The sequence below is a fragment of the Mytilus trossulus genome, chromosome 13 (genome assembly GCF_036588685.1).
Source record: "Mytilus trossulus isolate FHL-02 chromosome 13, PNRI_Mtr1.1.1.hap1, whole genome shotgun sequence".
Classification (NCBI taxonomy): Eukaryota; Metazoa; Mollusca; class Bivalvia; order Mytilida; family Mytilidae; genus Mytilus; species Mytilus trossulus.
This window is the reverse complement of record NC_086385.1, coordinates 18,859,287-18,885,214: the sequence shown is the minus strand read 5'-3', so window position 1 is coordinate 18,885,214 and position 25,928 is coordinate 18,859,287. Positions and strand designations below refer to the sequence as shown.

Genomic DNA, 25,928 nt, shown 5'->3' with positions numbered 1-25,928 from the left:
TACAACTCAGTCGCATTTTTCGCAATAATAAAAATCTCGCATTAATTTCTGAATCTACAGTAATTAATTTACAAAAGCAAATTTTAAAGGAAACAGTAAAAACTACTTAGATATCCACAGAACTAGACAATACAGTAAAAACTACTTAGATATCCACATAACTAGACAATACAGTAAAACCTACTTAGATATCCACAGAACTAGACAATACAGTAAAACCTACTTAGATATCCACAGAACTAGACAATACAGTAAAAACTACTTAGATATCCACAGAACTAGACAATACAGTAAAAACTACTTAGATATCCACAGAACTAGACAATACAGTAAAACCTACTTAGATATCCACAGAACTAGACAATACAGTAAAAACTACTTAGATATCCACAGAACTAGACAATACAGTAAAAACTACTTAGATATCCACAGAACTAGACAATACAGTAAAAACTACTTAGATATCCACAGAACTAGACAATACAGTAAAAATTACTTAGATATCCACAGAACTAGACAATACAGTAAAACCTACTTAGATATCCACAGAACTAGACAATACAGTCAAAACTACTTAGATATCCACAGAACTGGACAATACAGTAATAACTTCTTAGATATCCCCAGAACTAGACAATACAGAAAAAAATACTTAGATATCCACAGAACTAGACAATACAGTAAAACCTACCTTCATATGTACAGTAATAGAAAACATTTAAAGCTTCTGCAGCTGCTGGACCTTTTTGTTTGTAACCAAATATCAGGTCAATCCAATTCTGGAGGTTCTCTGAGACATACTCGGATTCCTACAAAAGTTTTGGATAATCTTAAGTCACGAAATATTGTACAAAAAAAACCAAAATGTTAAACTTCATTCTTTTAATTATTTTTTTGTCCTTTTTAATTGGAACAGTTTGATAGATTTATCAAGAATTCAATAGCAACAAGTTTTTTTTTAGAAGCATACATATCGTAGTCTCTGTGTAGGACTTATATACAATTTCTTTGTCCAAGGGAAATAACACTTTTAAAAATAGTTGATCCATACTCTTCTAAGTCATTGTTGATATAAACCTTTGAAAATCGAGAGTTCTTGCAGAACTAAACCGGACACATCAGGTATTTCTATATCCCCCGACACTGCTTTGTAGGAGGCGACAAAAAGACAAAATCTATGGGTTTTTAATTATATTTGTACTTTAAAAAGAACCTTCTAAAAGAATTTTTTATAAGAATATTAACATAGTAAAAAGTTTTAAAACTTTCCATTTTTAGGGTTATGTTAAAAGGTCACAGTAATCTTCACTTAGTACACAGAAAAAGTAAATAAATAAGTTGAAGTGATAATACCAATAACTTGCATTTGATACCCTAACCCTCTTTTTAATGATATCCAAAGAGCAAGATTCACAAAAAAACTATCAAGCAGAAAATGTTTGTAAATTAAAGTAAAACTGTTTGCTAAGTTCCTCCCAATTGCAGCAAACCTGTTTATTTCAATCAAGGGATGAAACTTGCATTCAGAGAATCAGAAGTGTGTTTCTAGAAAGTCCTATGAGGGTAGGTGTCTTGAGGGATCATAGATTTATTCTTACGATTAATATTTTTTCTATAGGTGTCCATTTATACAGTTTTTACAAATTTAACAAATTTTCACATCTGGCTATTTTCCCCATGCAGTATAAACTATTCAAATCCTCCAGAAACACTAATTGCCTTTCTAATGCCACACTTCTTGGTCAAAGATTGGTCTCTTAGGGCTATTAAAATAACACTTTCCTTCAAAATCTTAGAGAGGAAAAAATATAAATGGATGGAAAATTGTGATTTAATTAATTAAGACTTGAAGTTATTTATAATTTGAAGTCTTTATCAAAAACAATTACATATAATATGTTCCTTAAATAATTGTAAATATACTTAGTTTTTCGAAGATAATTTACAAAAGTAATATTTTTGTTGGATAAAAACTTAATTTCACTTAATGAAATGATATAAAAAATCTTAAAAACTACATTTAGTCCACTTTTGACATTTAACAATTGAAATTATATCAAATGATTTAAAAAAAACTAAAAAATACCTATTAATTTAAGTAACTAAAAAAAATATAACTTGTTTGGTATCACCCCCTGACTGTTGTTTGTGTCTTGATAACTTTTATGCAGCAAATTATATAATATAAACCATATTTAAATCATATCAACTTATTATAAAATTTGAGAATTACAAAAGATAAAATGATTATTAAATATAATAATTATATATTTTTTGTCAAATGACTCACTTTTTGTGGGAACTTGAGATTTCTTTCCATTACACAGTACTGTTGAAGGTTTTCTAACCTATTCTAAAGTTTTGTAAAATTTCATGCAAAATATATTTGAATAGATTAGATGTTTACACAGGTGTTAATTGAGCTTCCTCTATAATGCTCTTCTTTCCTTATTATAGAAGTGGTGTAGATTTGATTGACATCTTAATGGATCATGATAATTATTTTTACATAAACTGTAGAAAAGCACCTACTGAAACAGCTCCCAGCATTCTCTATGCATGCTCAGAGCTTCCTCATAAAAAATAATCTATGATCCCTTACTAACCTAAACAGCTCCCAGCATTCTCTAAGCATACTCAGAGCTTCCTCATAAAAAATAATCTATGATCCCTTACTAACCTGGAACTCATTTAACTGGATATTTTTTTATTTATAAAGTTTTAGTTTGTGTTAAAGGATTCATGTTTACTGATCATTTCACCTTACTTACCAAGGCTAACATATTTTTATGTACAAAATCTTCAGGAGACTCCGCCCACTTTGGCAGCTTAACATCATTGACTTGCTCTCTTGTGATCTGAAGTTTACCAAGGTCAAATCCTATAAAATGTAATAATATTACTCAAATAAGAATGTGTCCATAGTACACAAGTGCCCCATCCTCACTATCATTTTTTATGTTTAGTGGACCTTTAAATTGGATTAAAAACTCTAATTTGGCATTAAAATTAGAAAGATCATATCACAGGGAACATGTGTACTAAGTTTCAAGTTGATTGGACTTCAACTTCATCAAAAACTACCTTGACCAAACACTTTTTGCCTCACTATTGCTCAGGCAAAAATAATCACAAATATAATGCCTACCCATGTTAAAACTACAATTAAGTATAGCTTGCATCAATTATTTCTTAAATAAAGTTTCTTTACATAGTGACTTACAGTATGAATTTGACAGTTTAAAAAACTGACCCCTACAAATGGCCAAAATCTGTTACAAAAATGTCAGGATCCTTGATTTGCAATTTTTGTTTAGTAATTAAAACATTTTCAAAAATTCATCAATTCATAAAAAGTGTCATTTGAGGGAAAAACTTGCTATAAAAGGTAAATAAATGTTTTCAAACAAAAAAGTCAATTGTGCAGAAATTGCATCTTGATCAATACAATTATTGTCTATTTATTATAGTTTTCAAGATAATACACATAAATAAGGCCAGGATAAAAGTCAGATGTTGTTTCCGAAGACCTTTTATTATCCATCAGAATTACACATTACCAGATTATTCAGATATTTAAGTCATTATATACTCAATATACATTTACCATTCTCATTGACTAGAAATTCAGGTAAGTAAAAGAACTCCGGAATAAGTTCCTTGACATCGTTTGGGTTTTCCATCAGCATTCTATATGTACCAGGAACTGAGTGGAACTGTCTATCTGTTACATCAAATCTGAAAACATTCAAATAAATGAAAATAATACCAGACATTGGTAAGGTCAAGGAGATGACAATAAAATTATAGTTTTTGAGATAACATCAAATTTTGAGATAAAAGAGCTTGATTTGACAAATATCTGTGATTATTATGTTAATTACCTATCCCCCTGTAGTTGTATATGTTAATTACCTGTCCCCCTGTAGTTGTATATGTTAATTACCTGTCCCCCTGTAGTTGTATATGTTAATCACCTGTCCCCCTGTAGTTGTATATGTTAATTACCTGTCCCCCTGTAGTTGTATATGTTAATTTCCTGTCCCCCTGTAGTTGTATATGTTAATTACCTGTCCCCTGTAGTTGTATATGTTAATTACCTGTCCCCTTGTAGTTGTATATGTTAATTACCTGTCCCCCTGTATATGTTAATTACCTGTCCCCCTGTAGTTCTATATGTAGAGCAGTAAAAGGTTCCATTCTGAGGAGATAGTGCATGACACCTGCTGCATTAGAGTAATGGGTCCCGTAGTGGAACTTCTCTATCACTCCAGAGGGATCCTCAAATGTTTCAAATCTGAAAAGGTAAGCAAATTTCAACATTTTTTCCAAGCATAAATTTCAAAATAGTTTTCAACAAATTTGTGGTCAAAAAAGTTTGTTATTTACCAATGTCATCATTCATTAACCCTTTCCTCCATGGATACTTTTTATTAAAATACTTGATTTGCATAGGATTTTTTCAATAAAAAAAAATTCAGCAGATTTAAATTATTAATGCATTGACAAAACAAATATTTCATCAAGGAAATTCCAGTCATAGATTCTCATGAATGTCCTCTTGCTATTAAATACAACTTTTATTAAGTCTGATGAAGTTTTTTCGTAGGTGAGACGTTTCAAGTGAGGGACTATGCAGGCGTTTAAAGAAGTCGTTATGGAGTAAAGGGGGTATGTCAAGAGGCGTCATTATAGAGGAAAGGGTTAAGAAATACATGTCATTGTATTTCTCAGGGCTTTTCTATTGAATTTCAAAACAACAAACTACACATGGCAAATTTCTTGTTTATCTTTCAGGAATTTTCCTAAGTAAGTGTTTTACTTAAGAGATGCCTGATGTTTTTATTAAATTTTTTAGGTTTAGCCTCAATCTTACTGTAGTACAGACAGAAGTCAAGAAATACTAAATAAGAACAACAAGAAAGGACATAAACATTTACAATTGCTACCAATACAATTATTAGTTTGTTCACTGCAATCAGTTCATAATTAGACATTTTAACATTTAGAAGATTACTTGCACATGTTTTATTGCCTATTTAAAGCCATTATTATTAAATGAATTCACTAGTCACATTTTAAACAAAAGCATTGTGGCATATAATTTTGTAAGATAATATTATATTGCTTTTGTCAAAAACCCAATACATTTCTAATTGATTATACTAGGGTACTTACTTATCTCTGAGCATTTCTTCATTTTTAGGATTAACAGCACCGATTGGTTTGGATAGATCTCTGTATACGGTACAACTATTCAGATTTAATGTATCAGACTCATAATCACTTAGTATCCACGGAAACTAAAATAGTAAAACAATTAGTATTCACATAAAGCATATCTATCAGACTCATAATCACTTAGTATCCAGGGAAACTAAAATATTAAAACAATTAGTATTCACATAAAGCATATCTATCAGACTCATAATCACTTAGTATCCAGGGAAACTAAAATAGTAAAACAATTAGTATTCACATAAAGCATATCTATCAGACTCATAATCACTTAGTATCCAGGGAAACTAAAATAGTAAAACAATTATTATTCACATAAAGCATATCTATCAGACTCATAATCACTTAGTATCCAGGGAAACTAAAATAGTAAAACAATTAGTATTCACATAAAGCATATCTATCAGACTCATAATCACTTAGTATCCAGGGAAACTAAAATAGTAAAACAATTATTATTTACATAAAGCATATCTATCAGACTCATAATCACTTAGTATCCAGGGAAACTAAAATAGTAAAACAATTATTATTCACTTAGTATCCAGGGAAACTAGAATAGTAAAACAATTATTATTTACATACAGCATATCTATCAGACTCATAATCACTTAGTATCCAGGGAAACTAGAATAGTAAAACAATTATTATTCACTTAGTATCCAGGGAAACTAGAATAGTAAAACAATTATTATTTACATAAAGCATATCTATCAGACTCATAATCACTTAGTATCCAGGGAAACTAGAATAGTAAAACAATTAGTATTTACATAAAGCATATCTATCAGACTCATAATCACTTAGTATCCAGGGAAACTAGAATAGTAAAACAATTATTATTTACATAAAGCATATCTATCAGACTCATAATCACTTAGTATCCAGGGAAACTAGAATAGTAAAACAATTAGTATTTACATAAAGCATATCTATCAGACTCATAATCACTTAGTATCCAGGGAAACTAGAATAGTAAAACAATTATTATTTACATAAAGCATATCTATCAGACTCATAATCACTTAGTATCCAGGGAAACTAGAATAGTAAAACAATTATTATTTACATAAAGCATATCTATCAGACTCATAATCACTTAGTTTCCAGGGAAACTAAAATAGTAAAACAATTATTATTCACATACAGCATATCTATCAGACTCATAATCACTTAGTTTCCAGGGAAACTAAAATAGTAAAACAATTATTATTTACATAAAACATATCTAAGAGACATAAGAAGTTTACAATGTTACTCTGCCTTAAAATGTGGGTGAACTCACAATAGAATACCCTGCCTAGCAATACTATAAGTATATACATTGTAATAATTTTCAAAATACAAATACATTAAACCTTCCCATTTATTGCAAAAACATAAAATAAATACATGTATTGTGTTTTGGGTAGCTACCTTATTGATTTTTACCACTTGATTCCTTATAATTGTATTTAGTCAAAAGGAAAGATTACTGATTCAAGTTTTTCTTATAGATTGAATTTAACTAATATAAGGTGATATGTATCGACAATAAAAAAAACTTTGATTGATTTTAAATGTACAAAGTATACAAGTACATAATGTCCTTATTTTATGTTGGGATTCTATCATATAGGTTCCTTTCTTAAGGAGTGTACTATTCCCTGAATAAACCTATAAAAACAGGCAGAGTAACTCACTATACATTTGATTTTTATTAAATAGCAAGTTAGGAAATACATTTTCATGAAGTAGAAGACAAATTATCCTTGTTTGCTTATACTACAACAATAAGTGATAAGTTAAGCCTTGATCACACCTTAATGGATAGCTCCAACAGATTTTTTTTTCCCAATCAGGTCATTTCTGTTAGACGTCCGTTCATATCTGCTAAACGTCTGTCTATATCAGTTTCATGTCTGTTTAGAATACTTTTTATCCATCAACGTCCGTTTTGTCCAGTGAAAAATTTTAAGCATGTTCAGAACGGATCATCTGTTATACATCAGTTTGAGGTCTGGAAGACAAATTCACCAGCAGACTTCTACGGATCATCTGTTATACATCAGTTTGAGGTCTGGAAGACAAATTCACCAGCAGACTTCTACTGGACATTTAACTGATAAAATGGATGTTAACGAATGTGTAATAGACTTATACCGGAAGTATAATGGATAAAACGGAATATGAACGGATCTAAAACGGATAAACGCCAATTAAAAATCTAACGCCAGGAATGCAAATTATTGGTATATTCAGATTTCTGGAGTGTCATAAATTATTATCATTCATAATCGATCATAAAGTAAGGACAAGTTTTCACTATCAAGCAGCTCTTATTCAGACTAGACATTACCCTTTGTGGCATTTTGAAGAAATAAACCAAAACCAGTTACGCAGAAACTTTTGAATATTTATGCGATTTACATGTATTATAATTTGCGCCTTTAATTTTTCTATATATCTTGTTCATCCATTACGCTTCCGTGAGGTGGGCGTTATGCAGTAACCTTCTTTTGGATGTTCGTTCCATATCCGTTCTGTCTAGTACATTTCCGTTTATCATTCGTTGCATATCCAGTGTGTGTCCGTTATGCATTGGTTACACGTCCATTTTATTTGGTCAGTACATCAATTGACTCCCAACAGATAACTATTCCTGCTATCTGGTAAGTGATTACTAACACACGACAAACAAGTGATAACTTATAAACGACAAACAAGTGATAACTTATAAACGACAAACAAGTGATAACTTATAAACGACAAACAAGTGATAACTTATAAACGACAAACAAGTGATAACTTATAAACGACAAACAAGTGATAACTTATAAACGACAAACAAGTGATAACTTATAAACGACAAACAAGTGATAACTTATAAACGACAAACAAGTGATAACTTATAAACGACAAACAAGTGATAACTTATAAACGACAAACAAGTGATAACTTATAAACGACAAACAAGTGATAACTTATAAACGACAAACAAGTGATAACTTATAAACGACAAACAAGTGATAACTTACACACATAACAAGTGTTTACTTACACACATAACAAGTGTTTACTTACACACATAACAAGTGTTTACTTACCACAGGATACTGACTAAGATTGTTGTAGGTTCAACCTGCTATTGTATTTACTTACCACAGGATACTGACTAAGATCGTTGTAGGTTCGACCTGCTATTGTGTTTAATTGCATCAGATATTCGAAGTTTGTTATCTCTCTATGTACCCATTTCTGAAATTAAGTACATTTCTTATTATACAACTGTAAGTAAAGATTTTATTATGTTCATAATAATTTACATGAATAAATCTAAAAGTTAATACATGGTTTCAAAAGGAATTTTTCTGTGGAACAGTAGCTTTTATTGTCCCAAGTATAGCATGGCTCATTATATAGAGACAAGCAAGTACATACAGCAATATCTGGGTAAAGTTTTTTAAAAATTGGTGTTTATTAAATTCTCAAAAGAAATCTCAAAAGAAAAGTGCTCCAAGTTTGATTACAAATCACCCTTATGTTAGAAGCCAATATAGGTAGGTGTGAGCATACAGAAAACCTATTTAACAATCATCAGAACTCTGTTCAGCATCAAACATTCTTCCATGGCTAATACTGTACTGTACTCAATAGTTTACCTGAGAAAGTCCTGATGACTTCAGTAATTCTGCTGGTGATCTCGAGCCAAAGTAAATCAAGTTTGGTGGTCGTAAACTTAAAATCCGACTGTAAACTTTGTTCCTCACCTGTAAGCCATTTAATAATTTATTAATATTGACAAACACATAAAAAAAGATGATACTTTTTTTTAAATGCAAGATCAATTACTTCTAATTCTGTGAAGTAAAAATATGTGTTCATAATTTGATTTAAAAATTTGTTTAAAATACAAACGCAATCCAATTTTATCTACCTCCAATTTATGAAGTTACTTTTAAATACAGTTGTATAGTGATTATTCATTAAAAAATACTTAAAGGTTCCACTGAACCCAATTCAGCAACCCACTGAACCCAACCCACTGAACCCAATCCAGTAACTTGCCTACTTTTGCTGTTATTGGCAGGCTCAACTAAAATGAGGAAAAAAAATAATGAAAATGTTCCTCTAGATACTATCTTTTAATTGTAAGGTTTGGTAAGAATCCAAAATAGTTTAAAAAGTTTAAAAACTTTTAACTACAGACTGAATGTTATTTCAACTGGAAAAGAAACTAAGTCTATTTATGAGTAAAATATAAAAAAATAGGAACAAAATCTTCACAAAATTTTCTTCTAGATGCTATCTTTTGATCATAAACAAGCTTCTGTCCAAGTTTGATATAAATCCAGGATTGTTTAAGAAAGCTATTCAAATTTAAAAAAAACTACAGAGTGAATGCAATGTTTCTTGGCAGAAAAACTAAGTTCATTTATTAGTAAAATACAGAAAACATGATTTTTTTACAAAATTTTTATGATCATAAGCAAGCTTATGACCAAATTTAATAAAAGCCAATGACAGTTTAATAAAGTTATTTTACTTTTAAAAACTTCAAACACAGAGTAAATGTAATGTTTCCTAAGTCCATTTTTAAGTAAAATACAGAAAAACAAGATTTGTTTTTCTTTTCAAAATTTACTTCTGGAAACTTTCTTATGATCATAAGCAAGCTTCTGTCCAAGTTTGGTAGAAATCCAGGATAGTAAAAGAAGTTAAAGTTATTAAAATTTCAAAAACTTTAACCAAGCAATGAAAAGGTTATGTTTAGTTCAATACAACTATTTTTAAAGAGGTTTTGGCTTCCAGCAGAACATTTTTTGTCTCTTTTTAAGCTCTTTTACAGTCCTACCTAAAGTCATTTTGGTAAATTAAATGAACCATGAAAGGCAATTAATGGGTAAAAGATTTGGTTTATAACATCTAAACCAGATGCTCCACAGGGCGCAGCTTTATACAACCGCAGAGGTTGAACCCTGAACTGTTGGGGCAAGTATGGACACAACATTCAAGCTGGATTCAGATCTAAATTTGGATTGTGATTAAATAGTTGACACAGCATAGGTTTCTGACACAGAATGAATGTGGTCTAATGAACTTAAAATTTTTGTTTTGCCTTTGAGCAATTAACTATGCTGTAGAATATTAATCCTCTCAAAAGAAATGAAAGAAAATTTTCTTTTTATTTATGAAATTTCAAATGAGAAAAATTGCCCCCCCCCCCTTTTTTTTCACATCCCCCTTTCCTTTATTCCAAAACCAATCTCTATTCAAATTTCTAATGGAGTTTGCAACAATAATTACTTATTTAAATACATCATAAAATATCAAAATGTAAAAAAAAGTGCTTGTTATAACTAAATGGTAAAGATTGTTTTAATTTATCAGTTGGTAGTAAAAGTGAATATACATTGTATATTGAATAAAACAATGATTTAAGTTGATTCAACTACTATTCTGAACAAAGAAAGATAACTCGAATTGAAATTTCTTGCTATTGCAAAATATTGTGCAATTAGATATTTCTAGCTATTGTGCAATACTGTGCAATTGAAAATACTTGCTATTGCACAATACTGTGCAATTGAAGATTTCTTGCTATTGTGCAATACTGTGCAATTGAAAATTTCTTGCTATCGCACAATACTGTGCGATTGAAGATTTCTTGTTATTGCTGAGTACTGTGCAATTGAAAATTTCTTGCTATTGCACAATACTAAATATAATAATTTTAGATCCTGATTTGGACCAACTTGAAAACTGGGCCAATAATCAAAAATCTAAGTACATGTTTGGATTCAGCATATCAAAGAATCCCAATAATTCAATTTTTGTTAAAATCAAACTAAGTTTAATTTTGGACCCTTTGGACTTTAATGTAGACCAATTTGAAAACAGGACCAAAAATTAAGAATCAACATACACAGTTAAATTTGGCATTATCAAAGAACCCCATTTATTCAATTTTTGATGAAATCAAACAAAGTTTAATTTTGGACCCTTTGGGTCCCTTGTTCTTAAACTGTTGGGACCAAAACTCCCAAAATCAATACCAACCTTCCTTTTATGGTCATAAACCTTGTGTTTAAATTTCATAGATTTCTATTTGCTCATACTAAAGTTATGGTGCGAAAACCAAGAAAAATGCTTATTTGGGCCCCTTTTTGACCCTAATTCCTAAACTATTGGGACCAAAACTCCCAAAATCTATATCAACCTTTCTTTTGTGGTCATAAACCTTGTGTTTTAATTTCATTGATTTCTATCTACTTAAACTAAAGTTATTGTGCAAAAAACAAGAATAATGCTTATTTGGGCCCTTTTTATGCCCCCTTATTCCTAAACTGTTGGAACCAAAACTACCAAAATCAATCTCAACCTTCCTTCTGTGGTCATAAACCTTGTGTCAAAATTTCATAGATTTCTATTGACCTAATCTAAAGTTATTGTGCGAAAACCAAGAAAATGCTTATTTGGGCCCTTTTTGGCCCCTAATTCCTAAAATTTTGGGATCAAAACTCCCAAAATCAATCCCAACCTTCCTATTGTGATCTAAACCTTGTGTTAAAATTTCATAGATTTCTATTCACTTTTACTTAAGTTAGAGTACGAAAACTAAAAGTATTTGGATGACAACGACGCAGACGACGACACCAACGTGATAGCAATATACGTCGAAAAAAAAAATCAATTTTGCGGTTGTATAAAAAGTCACTTCATATTTTTACATTTGCTCTGTTTAACAACAATAATCACATATTTATATAAATTCAGTTAACTAACAGTGATAGCTCTGAAAAACAATTCATTAATGGCTGTCTTTGTATTAATGCAATAACTGTCTGACAAGAATGTTCATTAGACAACAATAAAGCTCAGATACAAGACAGAATATGTAAATTAATCTAATGTGGAAGAAATGAAACTTTATTTATTAAGTTCTTGTTGTCAAAGTAGTTTCTCCCTGTGTCACTTTAGTAACTATTGTGTGCCAGTATTAGGTCCATCTTTTGTCCTAATAAGAACTTCAAATGTTTCCTTAATCACAAAAATTCTGCAGGTCCAGATCAGTTTGATTATATCAGACATTTACTAAAAGAAATGTATTCATTTGGCAAGCATTATTGTTTTGGATTACATTATTCTGTGTAGTTGTTCATATAAATGCCTTTTAAGTTTTTAATATATTCACCTTCTTCTGGAAGTTAAGAAAATAGTTGGTCTGATCAATGAGAAACAATTCTAAAGCACTTCTGCGTAAGTTATAGCGTCTAAAGTGTATCTCTCTCAACTGAGACAACGCCCATTTGAAGTCTTCTCCACCTATAATTAAAGGTATACATATTTACACAGTCAACTCATCATAGATACTAGGACTAAATTTTGTATATACGTTACATGCACGTTTCATCTATAAAAGACTCATCAGTTACGCTTGAATCCCAAAAAGTTAAAAAGGCCAAACAAAGTACTAAGTTGAAGAGCATTGAGGACCAAAATTCCTAAAATTTTTGCCAAATACAGCTAAGGTAATCTATGCCTGAGGTAGAAAAGTCTAATTATACAAGTTCATTGTTGTTATGAATCTGGTGACTATTTGAACAAGGTAACTAACTTTTAAGAAATCTCAAAATAACCAAAAGTGTGTGACCAAATTTCTATATCCTTGCCCAAACCGATACAAATTTGTGACATGACGAATTTGGCCCAACAAGTTCCATTTGTACAAGTAAACAGACACGTCCTTGTGTTTGTTCTGAAAAATAATCAATGGATCAAGAATTCATCGAGAATGCCATGCCATGTCTGTGGAGTTTTATTATGAGATGTACATAAAGAAGTGAAAATCATAAAAAAAAAATCATAAACTTGTTAACCCAAAGGAATCAGAGGTATTATAAAATAAAATAATATATAGGCAAAGTGGTATAAAAATTTGTCAAAAATTAGATTTTTTCCTTTCCTTAAGAAATAAAGTAAAGCACATGTTTAATTCACAGGGAGGTAATTAAAACTAGATAGTACTTATAAATATTTCTAAATAAATTAACCCACCTTCTTCTTTGTTTGTACTGCAATCAAAGAAATAAACATGAGTTGTGGTGACCTCTAGTCGACCTTGGTATACATTTACCATAGTGATCAGTTGACATTCTTCAGACAACACTAACTTTTCTTTATCATTAGGACCATCAGTTCTGCACAGAAAATAAAGAATTCAATTTGGCAATGAATTTAAAGCAATTAATCATTCTTTTCTGTTAGAAGAATAAGTTCTACACATTAAATATTTTTTTGTATTCCTTGGTTATATTTGCATGTACAGTATATGCAATATATATATATGTATAGTCTTGATAAAAGGAATTGAGTATTGTCAATCTGCTTTGCAACCTTAAATACACTTCAAAACACTGTTCATTTTTGTTTCACATGGATGAATACTCTTGTGTACTTTGATATAAAAGATCTAAATATGAAAAATCCTAAACAATCTGATAAGTACAATTTTAATAGTTGAATCATTTACCCGTCTGGATTAACTGCTGTCCATTCTTCATCTCCTATGATGTCATCAGCAATGTTCTCCTTGGAAACCAAGGCTTCCTTGGTTACAGTTAACTGTTTCAGTTGATCTGATGGATCTAAGTCATTAACACCTAATAAACAAGTAATAATACACATAATATGTGTGTTCAGATATGTATCACCTAGCTTAACTGGTGATCCAATGGATGGATCTGTCGTGGAGTTGTCACTTTAGATGTACTTAAATGTACTGTAAATTCAGAAATTATTGCGTGGTTATTATTGTAAAAAATGCAAGAAACTCGTGAGCGCAATAATTCAAACTTGCCTTTTGAAATATTTCATATGAATTAAACAGGATTTTTCTCAAAATCATAAAAATTAAAATCGCATTTTAGTCTAAAATGACAAAATCGCATCAATAAATGCATGCAATAATTTCTGAATCTATATTATATGTATAAATTTGAAATCAATTCCATCTTCATTTCGAATATATCATGTACAGTGTTACAACTCTAGATTCTACTGACAATGAAAGGTACCACTAGGCCATCATCAAAAGCTGAATTATGTTCAGCCTAAGCAGACGAGTGGTCAAATACAATGAACACACTGTGCAGGTTGTGTTGTCTTAATAAAAAATTTCAAAACTTTAACCACAGATTGCATGTAATGTTAATTAGCAGAAAAACATTTATTGTAAAATAAAGATAAACATTTTTATTATCAAATTTACTTCTGAATACTATCTTATGATTATAAACAAGCTTCTGTCCAATTTTGGTAGAAATTCAGAAATTGACGACAACGGAATATAGGATGGCTATGTCTCACTTTTCAACAATAGTTGCAGGATCGATGAAAATCATGTTGACAAATATTTCGGCTTAGCAAATAACCTTCATCAGTGTCAATAATATTATCAATGTAATTTGTTAACTCCATGTTACTAAATAAATGATACCCAAAAGATGATGATGGTGGACAAATTGGTTAGCTTAGGCCAAGAACTTTTAGAGAAGAAGATCTTTGTAAAAGTTAACAACAATGGATGACAGTCGCCAAGTGATGAGATAAGCTCAATTAAACCTATGGGCCAGGTGAGCTAAAAGGCTAAACACATGGTTAGGTTCAACATTTCAAAGAACCCCAACAATTCAAAACTTTGAATTAAACCAAACTCCATTAAAATTGATCAAGAAATAAGCAATTTATACAAAGTATTTGACAGGTATTGTTTTATGCTTTTTATAAAAATGATCCTGGTACAAAAGCAGCTTCCATACCTATATTATCTCTCTGTCTGCTGGCTTCAACATGCAGGTCAAAATTATAGTTAGGTATTAACTTTACTCTCATTCTGGAAAAGTTTTCTTGGTTAGACATCTTCCATTGAAGTGCTCCCTGACTCCTGCAAATATACAGCATTACTTCTAGACAAAACAACTAATGGGTCACTTTTTCACTAGCACATCATTTGTTCCTCTCCCAATAAAATGGTACCCAATATAAGACAGATCATCCACTTCATCAGAGGATCCAACATACCATTTGAATTCCATCTGATGAAAGATGAAGGTCTTATCCAGGCAATAAGAATTAATATGAAAAAAAAAATATCCCTAATTTCAGAACTTTCTGTTACTGTGAAAGTACTTTAATTCGTGGGTATTAATTTTCGTGGTTTGAGCCATATTTACATGTTTTTAACTTCGTGCATTTTAGTTTTCTAAAATAAAATAATTGAAAAATTTAAGCTTTTAGAAACAAAGGTTACAAATAGTCTGGATTGAAGGAAATTGCAAAGTAAACATTGACCCGTGTAAATCGTAGTGATAACACTAATTAACTCATGATAAAGGGATCAACAGATTAAAGACCATCAAAGGTATTAAATAGGCCATAAACATATCACATAAAGAAAACAGTAACATAAACAAATGCTACATTATAAACGTATCTTGAATATTGTCAAATAATTCTTATCAAAATCAAGCTCAGCATGAAATTATTATTTCCCATATGTTTGAGAACTATGAGGATATAAAATGAACATTTAATTGTACTAGCATATCAATACCAGAAATCTGACTTTCATCGATCATAAATACTTTTTATTAGAATTAAAAGTTCAAAAGTTGTACGTACAGTTTAAGTTATTAAAGATTACATGAGTATAATCCTGCATGCAGTTAATTGTAGTTCTGTGACTGTTATTAAAGTATTCTCAGATTTGACTTTATTCAATGTATTCTGTAGATCATATCAGTAGTCAAACCTACCAATGGGGATCTTTCCATTTCTTGATTTGGATAATGGCTGTTTTTATTTCGTTCGACACTTAAATTCGTGGATAAAGTTATCCATGAAAACAACAAAAATTGGTAACCCACGAATAAAAGTACTTTCACAGTAATCATATTCATCAATGGTTTAAATTACCTAGTTGATATATTGATACATTTTTGATAAGCCTTTAATAAAACTAAAGCCACTATCCCTCTCCTCCTCACCTTTCAGCCCAGGCACCAGTCTCTCCTGTAAAGAATTGTTTACTTGCTCTCCACTGCCTCTACTCCTCACCTTTCAGCCCAGGCACCAGTCTCTCCTGTGAAGAATCATTCACCAGCTCTCCGCTGCCTCTCCTACTCACCTTTCGGCCCAGGCACCAGTCTCTCCTGTGAAGAATCATTCACCAGCTCTCCGCTGCCTCTCCTACTCACCTTTCGGCCCAGGCACCAGTCTCTCCAGTGGAGAATTGTTTACTGGCTCTCAACTGCCTCTACTACTCACCTTTCGGCCCAGGCACCAGTCTCTCCTGTGAAGAATCATTCACCAGCTCTCCGCTGCCTCTCCTACTCACCTTTCGGCCCAGGCACCAGTCTCTCCAGTGAAGAATTGTTTACTGGCTCTCAACTGCCTCTACTACTCACCTTTCGGCCCAGGCACCAGTCTCTCCTGTGAAGAATCATTCACCAGCTCTCCGCTGCCTCTCCTACTCACCTTTCGGCCCAGGCACCAGTCTCTCCTGTGAAGAATCATTCACCAGCTCTCCGCTGCCTCTCCTACTCACCTTTCGGCCCAGGCACCAGTCTCTCCAGTGAAGAATTGTTTACTGGCTCTCAACTGCCTCTACTACTCACCTTTCGGCCCAGGCACCAGTCTCTCCTGTGAAGAATCATTCACCAGCTCTCCGCTGCCTCTCCTACTCACCTTTCGGCCCAGGCACCAGTCTCTCCTGTGAAGAATTGTTTACTTGCTCTCCACTGCCTCTACTACTCACCTTTCGGCCCAGGCACCAGTCTCTCCAGTGAAGAATCGTTTACTTGCTCTCCACTGCCTGACTGTAGAAGAATATTGATTCTTCATGTGAATGGCAACATTTTGGAATCGTCTTTCTTCGTTGATAGCTTTGTTCTTATACACATCAAATATCTGACTCTATAAATATATATACAAGAAATATTCACAAGGATGCATTATCTGACAGAAGTATCACATATTGATATTAAAATCAGGATAAATAGTTTATTTAAAATCTCCTTCACACTCCTCCAATATCAGAGAGTGATTTGTATCTTTCTTCTAAGATAATGTTTACTCTTTCTCCTGAGTTCTAATGTTTATATGTTTTTAAATCATAATACAAGAAATATTCACAAGGGAGCATTATCTAACATTAGTATCACATATTGATATTAAAATCAGGATAAATAGTTATTCAAAATCTCCCAAGCCCTCCTCCAATATAAGAGTGTGATTCAAGTCTTCTAAGATATAACGTTTACCATTTCTCTTAAGTTTTAAATGTTTACTCTTTCTCCCCGAGTTCTACTTTTTAATTTTTCCCCCCAGGGATTTTAAATTTTAATTTTTTATTTTTTTTAATCATTCCTCTTATGATACTGGTTATAATGATCTACAATCTGACCTGAATTTGAGTATGTTCTGACCTGAAATTTGAGTATGTTCTGACCTGAAATTTGAGTATGTTCTGACCTGAAATTTGAGTATCTTCTGACCTGAAATTTGAGTATGTTCTGACCTGAATTTTGATTATGTTCTGACCTGAAATTTGAGTATGTTCTGACCTGAAATTTGAGTATGTTCTGACCTGAATTTTAAGTATGTTCTGACCTGAAATTTGAGTTTACTTTCGCCTTGCTCCCTGTTGCGTTTGTGAAAGTTCTCCATCATCAATTGTTTACAGTCTGACCAGAACAGTTTTGTATCTTGATCCACTTCATTGAAGGCACTTTCTGTAAAGTGTTCCATTTGTGGTGTTACCTGTGTCAACAATAAAAAACTTAAATAAATACACCATGAAAAAAAGTACATATATTATTGTATAATAAACTTTAGGTTTGCCTGCACATAGACTTGTTTGCGTCTGTCCCAAGTCAGGAGCCTCTGGCCTTTGTTAGTCTCATATTATTTTAATTTTAGTTTCTTGTGTACAATTTTGAAATTAGTATGGCGTTCATTATCACTGAACTAGTATATATTTGTTTAGGGGCCCGCTGTAGGATGCCTCCAGGGGAGAGAATTTCTTGCTACATTAAAGACCTGTTGGTGACCTTCTGCTGTTGTTTTTTCTATGGTCGGGATGTTGTCTCTTTGACACATTCCCCATTTCCATTCTCAATTTTATTGACAAACAAACTTACATAGTTTTCCATAAAATTTTTCCATTCTTCAGAGAAACAGTAAGATTTAAAATCATCGAAAAATGATGGACTTCTGGAGAGTGTAGGAAGGTTAGGAAGCTGCATATCCAGTGATAACAATGTATGAGCTTTCTCTATTAAAGCCTTCATCACTGTGATTAGGAAGGAATAGTTGTCCGTCTTATCTAAAACAGAAAGAAGGAAATCATCACTGTGATTAGGAAGGAATAGTTGTCCGTCTTATCTAAAACAGAAAGAAGGAAATCATCACTGTGATTAGGAAGGAATAGTTGTCCGTCTTATCTAAAACAGAAAGAAGGAAATCATCACTGCTTACATGATAAGGAAATTATTTCTCAGACCATCATCAATGTTGAAAAGTCTTTTTTATATAACATCTATTTAATGGAATCAAAGACATTTTTTTTTATTCTGCCTTAAATACTATCTGCTGTCTGAAACTAATGACAAAGAAAACAAATTTGTCAAGCAAAACAATAGAGATCTACTAATATGTGTCACTCAGTAACGGTAAAAGTCAAAATCGTCATTATTGAAGGTGACCTCCATTTTGTCATCAGTAACAACATATTTAAATTTGGGAAGCTTTGGTTGAACAGTTCATGCGTAAATGCCTGGACAAGACTGGAAATGCCATTTTTCAATCTGCCAAGAACCATAACTCCTGAACAGTAAAAGTCAAAATCGTCATTATTGAACTTGACCTTCATTTTGTTGTCAGTAACAACATATTATAAAATTTTAAAAGCTTTGGTTAAACGGTTCATGAGTAAATGCACGGCCAACATTTGGTTGTCGCCCGCCCGGCCACCCGACTCTCAGCCATTCATCCCCAAATTAATAACCGACATTTTTGTCACAAAAATCCAGTTAAAAACATCAAAACCATAAAAGATTATACGTATAAGTCAAAAATAAATTTGCTTTTTCTACTAGCTCTTTATTGTCAAATATAAAAAAGATAAAATTGATGACCATCCAAAAGGAAACAATTTGGCATAAGAATTAGAAAGATCATATCATAGGGAACATATGTACTAAGTTTCAAGTTGATTGGACTATAACTTCATTAAAAACTATCTTGACCAAAAAGTCTAAAAGAACAATTGGAAGGACGACAAACTGAAAGATTGGACAAATCCATGAACAACAGAGATGCACTGACCAAAAAACATAATGCCCATAAATGGGGTATAAAAGTACCTTTTACTGCCTGTTGAATAGTGCTGTTCAAATTTCCAATCAGGTATGATGCTTCAGCTGAACTAGAGATGAGTTTGGTTTGTACCAACATGTGAAGTTTGGCAGCTGCAACTGCACATAACTATAAAATAAAATTAGAAGTTAGTTTGAACTAGATACATTACAGGTAACTAAAAACTTGTTTTATTGGATTATTGATAGGTGTCCAAGGTAAGAACAAGTAAAACTGTGAGGTCACAAAGGACACCTTTGCTTTTATTTATCTGGAAACAGGAAGTTGATAACAATTTCCAGAAAGTTGTATTTTGTATGTATGTATTTGAATGCAAAATTTTTTTTTACCAAGCAATCATTTATTAGAATTTTATTTTACTTTCTCAATACCATACTAATGTTTATTAAAAACATTCTTCCTTGAACTAAGCAAGGATCAAGAAATATTTTCACACAATATCTGTCCTTTTGAGATGTCTTTAAAGTTTAAACAATCTTTACTATAATCAAAACAGCAATACAATGGTTACTTCAAATCTTATTCAAAGAATCGAAAACCCACATTTAACAGACCTCAAAGTAAATATAAATGAAATTTGAAGGTCTTCACAAGGAACTACAACCATCTAAGAAGCAACCTTCATCAACATCCTAAAACTGACCAAACAGTATTAGTAGATTTAACCCCAGTAGAGCCACCTACCTCAACATCAGGAAACTGACCATACAGTATCAGTGGATTTAACCCCAGTAGAGCCACCTACCTCAACATCAGATAACTGACGATTCATTTTCAGTAGATTTAACCCCAGTAGAGCCACCTACCTCAACATCAGAAAACGGACGATTCATTTTCAGTACATTTAACCCCAGTAGAGCCACCTACCTCAACATCAGAAAACTGACGATTCATTTTCAGTAGATTTAATCCCAGTAGAGCCACCTACCTCAACATCAGAAAACTGACGATTCATTTTCAGTACATTTAACCCCAGTAGAGCCACCTACCTCAACATCAGAAAACTGACCATACAGTATTAGTAGATTTAATCCCAGTCCAGCCACCTACCTCAACATCAGAAAACTGACGATTCATTTTCAGTAGATTTAACCCCAGTAGAGCCACCTACCTCAACATCAGTAAACTGACCATACAGTATCAGTGGATTTAACCCCAGTAGAGCCACCTACCTCAACATCAGGAAACTGACGATTCATTTTCAGTAGATTTAACCCCAGTAGAGCCACCTACCTCAACATCAGAAAACTGACGATTCATTTTCAGTAGATTTAACCCCAGTAGAGCCACCTACCTCAACATCAGGAAACTGACCATACAGTATCAATAGATTTAACCCCAGTCGAGCCATTTCTTTCCAGCCTCCATCTGATTCTACATCCCAGACTGCCAGATTATCCATCAAGGACATAACATCCTCTATCAGCTGTAAGAAATAATAATAAATTGCTACCTAGATCTAGAGAATTTGTCTTTATTTTAATAGATATAGGAAGATGTGGTGTGAGTGCCAATGAGACAACTCTCCATCCAAATAACAATTTAAAAATTTAACCATTATAGGTTAAAGTACGGCCTTCAACACGGAGCCTTGGCTCACACCGAACAACAAGCTATAAAGGGCCCCAAAATTACTAGTGTAAAACCATTCAAACGGGAAAACCAACGGTCTAATCTATATAAACAAAACGAGAAACGAGAAACACGTATATATTACATAAACAAACGACAACTACTGTACATCAGATTCCTGACTTAGGACAGGTGCAAACATTTGCAGCGGGATTAAACGTTTTAATGGGCCCAAACCTTCTCCCTTTTTCTGAAACAATAGCATAACATCACAACATATAAAAACATACGATAAAATATCAATTAGAAGACTTAACTCAATCAAAAAACGTATGATTACACAAAGAACGAATAAATTTGATCTGCGATATCTGAATACAAATGCACAGTTAATTAAATATTAGAGACAAACAGTCATGACCAAAAGGCTATCAAACAAATTCAAACACACTGAGAAATATTTAACCAATCAATGTTCACTTTAGAAAAAAAACGTTTTTTTATAATCTTGAAGTTTATACAAATGTTGTAAGAATAAGTGAAAAATTGAAGATATTACAAATAATCAAAGCTGGTATACAGCCAAGATCCATATAAATAAAAAATGACAAAAAAGCATTATAAACAGTATCAACAGGTCGAATTAACAAGAAAATACGATTTGAGAGTACTCGCAGTTACTGACAGCTAGTTAAAAGCCAAAACCAATTAATAGTAAAAAATCATGCATCAGAGACTAAAATCGACTAAAACACATCACAGGGATTTAGTATTTTAACGTCATTAATAGTCAAAGAAGACATGACTTGTGCAATGCCAAAAATAAATGTATCGACAGGTAGTAGTATAGTGAAGAGCGACTTCTATAGAAATAAAAGTTAACGTGGCTGTGTCCCCTATACATCTTGCCTCAAAAGATAATGAAATTTAGTTATGTTTTAATTTGCTAATGACAAAATCAATATTAGTGCCAATGTGAACTATATTCAGAGATCTAATTACAATATTGGTACGATAACCCTTACTTATAAGTTTGTTTAAAGGTTCGATGAGTTTACAAGGATCACATAGTGATTTCCTCGCTTTAAGTACAATATTACCATAAAATTTAGGATGAGAAATACCATCATTAATAAGCTTTCTACAGGTATAGCCAAATTTACTAATCAAATCTTTGTATCTATGAAAGAATTTAGTAAAAGTTTTAAGTAATTTATGGTATCGAAATCCCTGACACAACAATTTACCAGTGATGCATTGATTACGTTCGTTAAAATCTATGACATCAGAACACACACGGGCAAACCGAACGAGTTGCGATATATAAACACCGTATGATGGAGCCAAAGGCACATCGCCGTCTAAAAAAGGAAAATTAACAATAGGAAATGAAAAATCGTCTCTTTTGTCGTAAATTTTAGTGTGAAGTTTCCCGTTTGAAATTGAAATGTCTAAATCTAGAAAAGGACAACTGCTGCTGTTTATGTTAGATTTAGTTAAAGTAAGTTCGTTTGGGTAAATTTCTGAAGTATATTTAGAGAACTCTGGATTATTCAACGAAAAAATATCATCCAGATAACTGTAGGTATTTTTGAATGTATCAACCAAATGTAACAATGATGGGTCTTTACTGAGTTTGGTCATAAACTGAGATTCATAGCAATATAGAAATAAATCTGCTATTAAAGGGGCACAGTTGGTGCCCATAGGAATACCTACTACCTGACGATACACTTTATCGCCGAAACATACATAAATGTTATCAAGCAGAAAGTTTAAAGCTTCAATCATATCCTCACATTTCCAGTAAGTGTATCTAGCATACTTTCCTTTTTCGTTACAGAAAAAGGCCTTAAACGAGTTACAGCAAATAAAATTACAATGAGATTTTTCGAAAGACCATTTTATCAAATACAAAAACTTTTTCTTTATAAGATTGTGTGGAAGTGTAGTGTACAGAGTAGAAAAATCATAACTGTCAACAGAATTGTAAGGACCATTGAAAGCATGTATTTTATCTAAAACCTCTAAAGAATTTTTAACACTCCAAAAATAATTAATACCATTATTTTCATAAGCTTTATTACAAAAGTTAATAACCAGTTCTTTGATAGTAGTAAGGGAGGTGGTTAGAAGCACTGATAGATTAGTAGTAGAACACTTACTCGAAGCGGAGATGAAACGGAATTTAAATGGTTTTTTGTTTAATTTCGGTAACCAGTACATGGTAGGGACTTTCAAATGTTCGGAAGATGCTTTCAGCTGGGCAGTGGCAGTGGTATGCTTGTTAACGATTTGACTCTCTGTGGTGCGCACTGACCTGAATGTAGAGGAATTTATTATTTCGTTTTGAAGAACTTTCGTGTAGTATATGCGTCACACCACCACTACATTATTTGCTGCCTTGTCTGCCGGTACGAACACAAACCGCTCTGCGAGTACCTTGAGTTTGTTTTTTATTCTAGAAATGGGTATATCATGGTTCCTTTTATTAATTTCAGAATTGTTTTCTAAATGAGATATTCGAATATCAACAGTATTCATAATTTTATTCAAATAACTGTCTAAAGATTTTTTATCGGATTTTTCACGTTTGCACCAATTTTTACAATAGGCAGACAGAGCGTCTTTAATGACCTGACGACACTGTTTCCAATCTATTGTAGATGGAGGACGGTATTTTGGTCCTTTCTTTAGAAAAGTTATGACTTCACGGTCATCGACTATGTTGAGGTCTCCTGTGATAACATGACCATAGGGAACATATTTAAAACTAGATGTTTTGCAATCTCAAGTGGAAGGAACATTATTTTCTATATTGACGTCTGTTGTAATTGACGTATAATTGAAAATCAAATTTCTGCTCGGTTTTTTATAAGAATACGAAATAATGGGTTGTTCTATATTATCAAAATATGGAGGTATTAAGCTATAGACAGAAGAGTCATTGAATATGCTAGACAAATTAATAAAATCAATACCTCTATTTATATATTTTAATTTGAGAAAATGTCGTTTACGATTTTCAGGTTTATCAATAATAGGAAAAAGCCTGTGATGACAAAAGGCTGTAATAATACAGGTGTATTCATAAAATGGGCTAAAAAAAGAAATTTTATCACACTCAAGAAAAATAGCATATAATTTACTTATAGGTATCTGACCCAGTTTGCATAATACTTGATGTCTGCCATTATTCTTTATTATAGATAACAGATCAGCAAGTGTATAATTTATACGATGTTTAATACGTTGATTGTGGTTCTTGCGTTTACCATGAGACCTATTATTTCTAAGTCGTTTATCAACAATATTAATGACATCGATATGAGTTTTAGATATGTTCCCCTGCCCTAATATTTTATCATTTAGACCGAGAGGATAAGCTGTTTGAAGTCTTTTTATCCAAAACAATTCGCGAAATTTTTCAAATTGCTTGTGTGATTCTCCTGGTTGTTTTTGAACGGTTTCGAGCGGTTGGAATTTTATATATTTCAGATTATGATTATGCTTATCTAAATGCTGATATACTAAACTTTTGAATTTTTTGGGTCTACGAAAGCGGTACAGATGTTCTTGATTTCTTCTGAAATACTCTCGTCCCGTCTGTCCCACATATTGAATACCACACTTAGGTTGGGTTCAAGTTACCACATATATTAGGTTTTGAGTTTTTCAGGTAATATCACAGGAAAAGGAGAGCGAAAAGGTTCTCCCGTTCACTGTTGACCTTATAGTATTTTGAGAAGTTAATCTAAAACAAGTTAGTCATTTTTTGGCATTGCACGGGAAAATTTGTGGATATCCACGTGCATTTTTGTTAAATAATCTGGCTGTAGTGGCATTACCAATACGTTTATTTATGCACGTAGATAACCTAGAAGTTGTGTTGTTGATAATATTTTTTCCATTCCGTAAAATCATGATAATTTAATAGGGGTATAGGATCAATACAAAAGACCGGAGGTTGTAACATTGAATGAGGATCACAGTTACGGAAAAGGGAATAATTAGGAGTGCAGTAAAGAACTCTTACAAAAACTGTAATAAAAGGCCCGACGTATGGACTTAAATATAACAAAACTGACATGTATAACAAACACAGGGCAAAAACAGTGGTTGTAAGAAATCTAATAAAAACCATAGCAGGGGGCAATAATAAAAAAAATAGCAGGCGTGGATGAGTATCAATACATCCCAACATCGTAAACAATAAAGATATAAACATGTGAAAGCTCTCTCACAGGCAAACAACCAATAACTGAAATATATAAGGGCATACATTTAAGTCTGTCATCACATCTCCTTATTGTATCACAATTTTTTTCCTTTTTGTTTTTACATGATTCTCACATATAAGTATAATAAGTCTTAGATAACTACTGGCCGACTTGCAAAGATTAAAATAAGTAACAGAAATTATTTCAGCATTTGGAACCAGATGCTCCGCAGGGCGTAGCTTTATACGACCGCAGAGGTTGAACCCTGAACGGTTGGGGCAAGTATGGACACAACATTCAAGCTGGATTCAGCTCTAAATTTGGATTGTGATTAAATAGTTGACACAGCATAGGTTTCTGACACAGAATGAATGTGTTCTAATGAACTTAAAATTTTTGTTTTCTCTTAGAGCAATTCACTATGCTGTTGAATATTAATCCTCTCAAAAAAATGTTTGAAGAAATTTTCTTTTTATTTAT

The 25,928-nt window shown here is 32.2% G+C and overlaps 1 protein-coding gene across 1 annotated transcript in view; it reads right to left on the bottom strand.

Moving 5' to 3' along the window:
• LOC134695187 (neurobeachin-like protein 1) overlaps positions 1-25,928 on the bottom strand; it is a 136,666-nt gene that overhangs the window by 23,290 nt on the left and 87,448 nt on the right. The window contains exons 33-48 of the mRNA XM_063556397.1: positions 20,951-21,082; positions 19,644-19,764; positions 18,420-18,604; positions 17,890-18,039; positions 17,036-17,193; positions 15,039-15,163; positions 13,751-13,880; positions 13,276-13,418; positions 12,413-12,543; positions 8,880-8,987; positions 8,380-8,475; positions 5,179-5,303; positions 4,157-4,297; positions 3,608-3,738; positions 2,772-2,881; positions 692-809 (exon numbers count right to left, since the gene is read on the bottom strand). Coding sequence (XP_063412467.1) covers positions 692-809; positions 2,772-2,881; positions 3,608-3,738; positions 4,157-4,297; positions 5,179-5,303; positions 8,380-8,475; positions 8,880-8,987; positions 12,413-12,543; positions 13,276-13,418; positions 13,751-13,880; positions 15,039-15,163; positions 17,036-17,193; positions 17,890-18,039; positions 18,420-18,604; positions 19,644-19,764; positions 20,951-21,082 — 2,104 coding nt within the window. The remainder of the gene's footprint in view (positions 1-691; positions 810-2,771; positions 2,882-3,607; positions 3,739-4,156; positions 4,298-5,178; positions 5,304-8,379; positions 8,476-8,879; positions 8,988-12,412; positions 12,544-13,275; positions 13,419-13,750; positions 13,881-15,038; positions 15,164-17,035; positions 17,194-17,889; positions 18,040-18,419; positions 18,605-19,643; positions 19,765-20,950; positions 21,083-25,928) is intronic.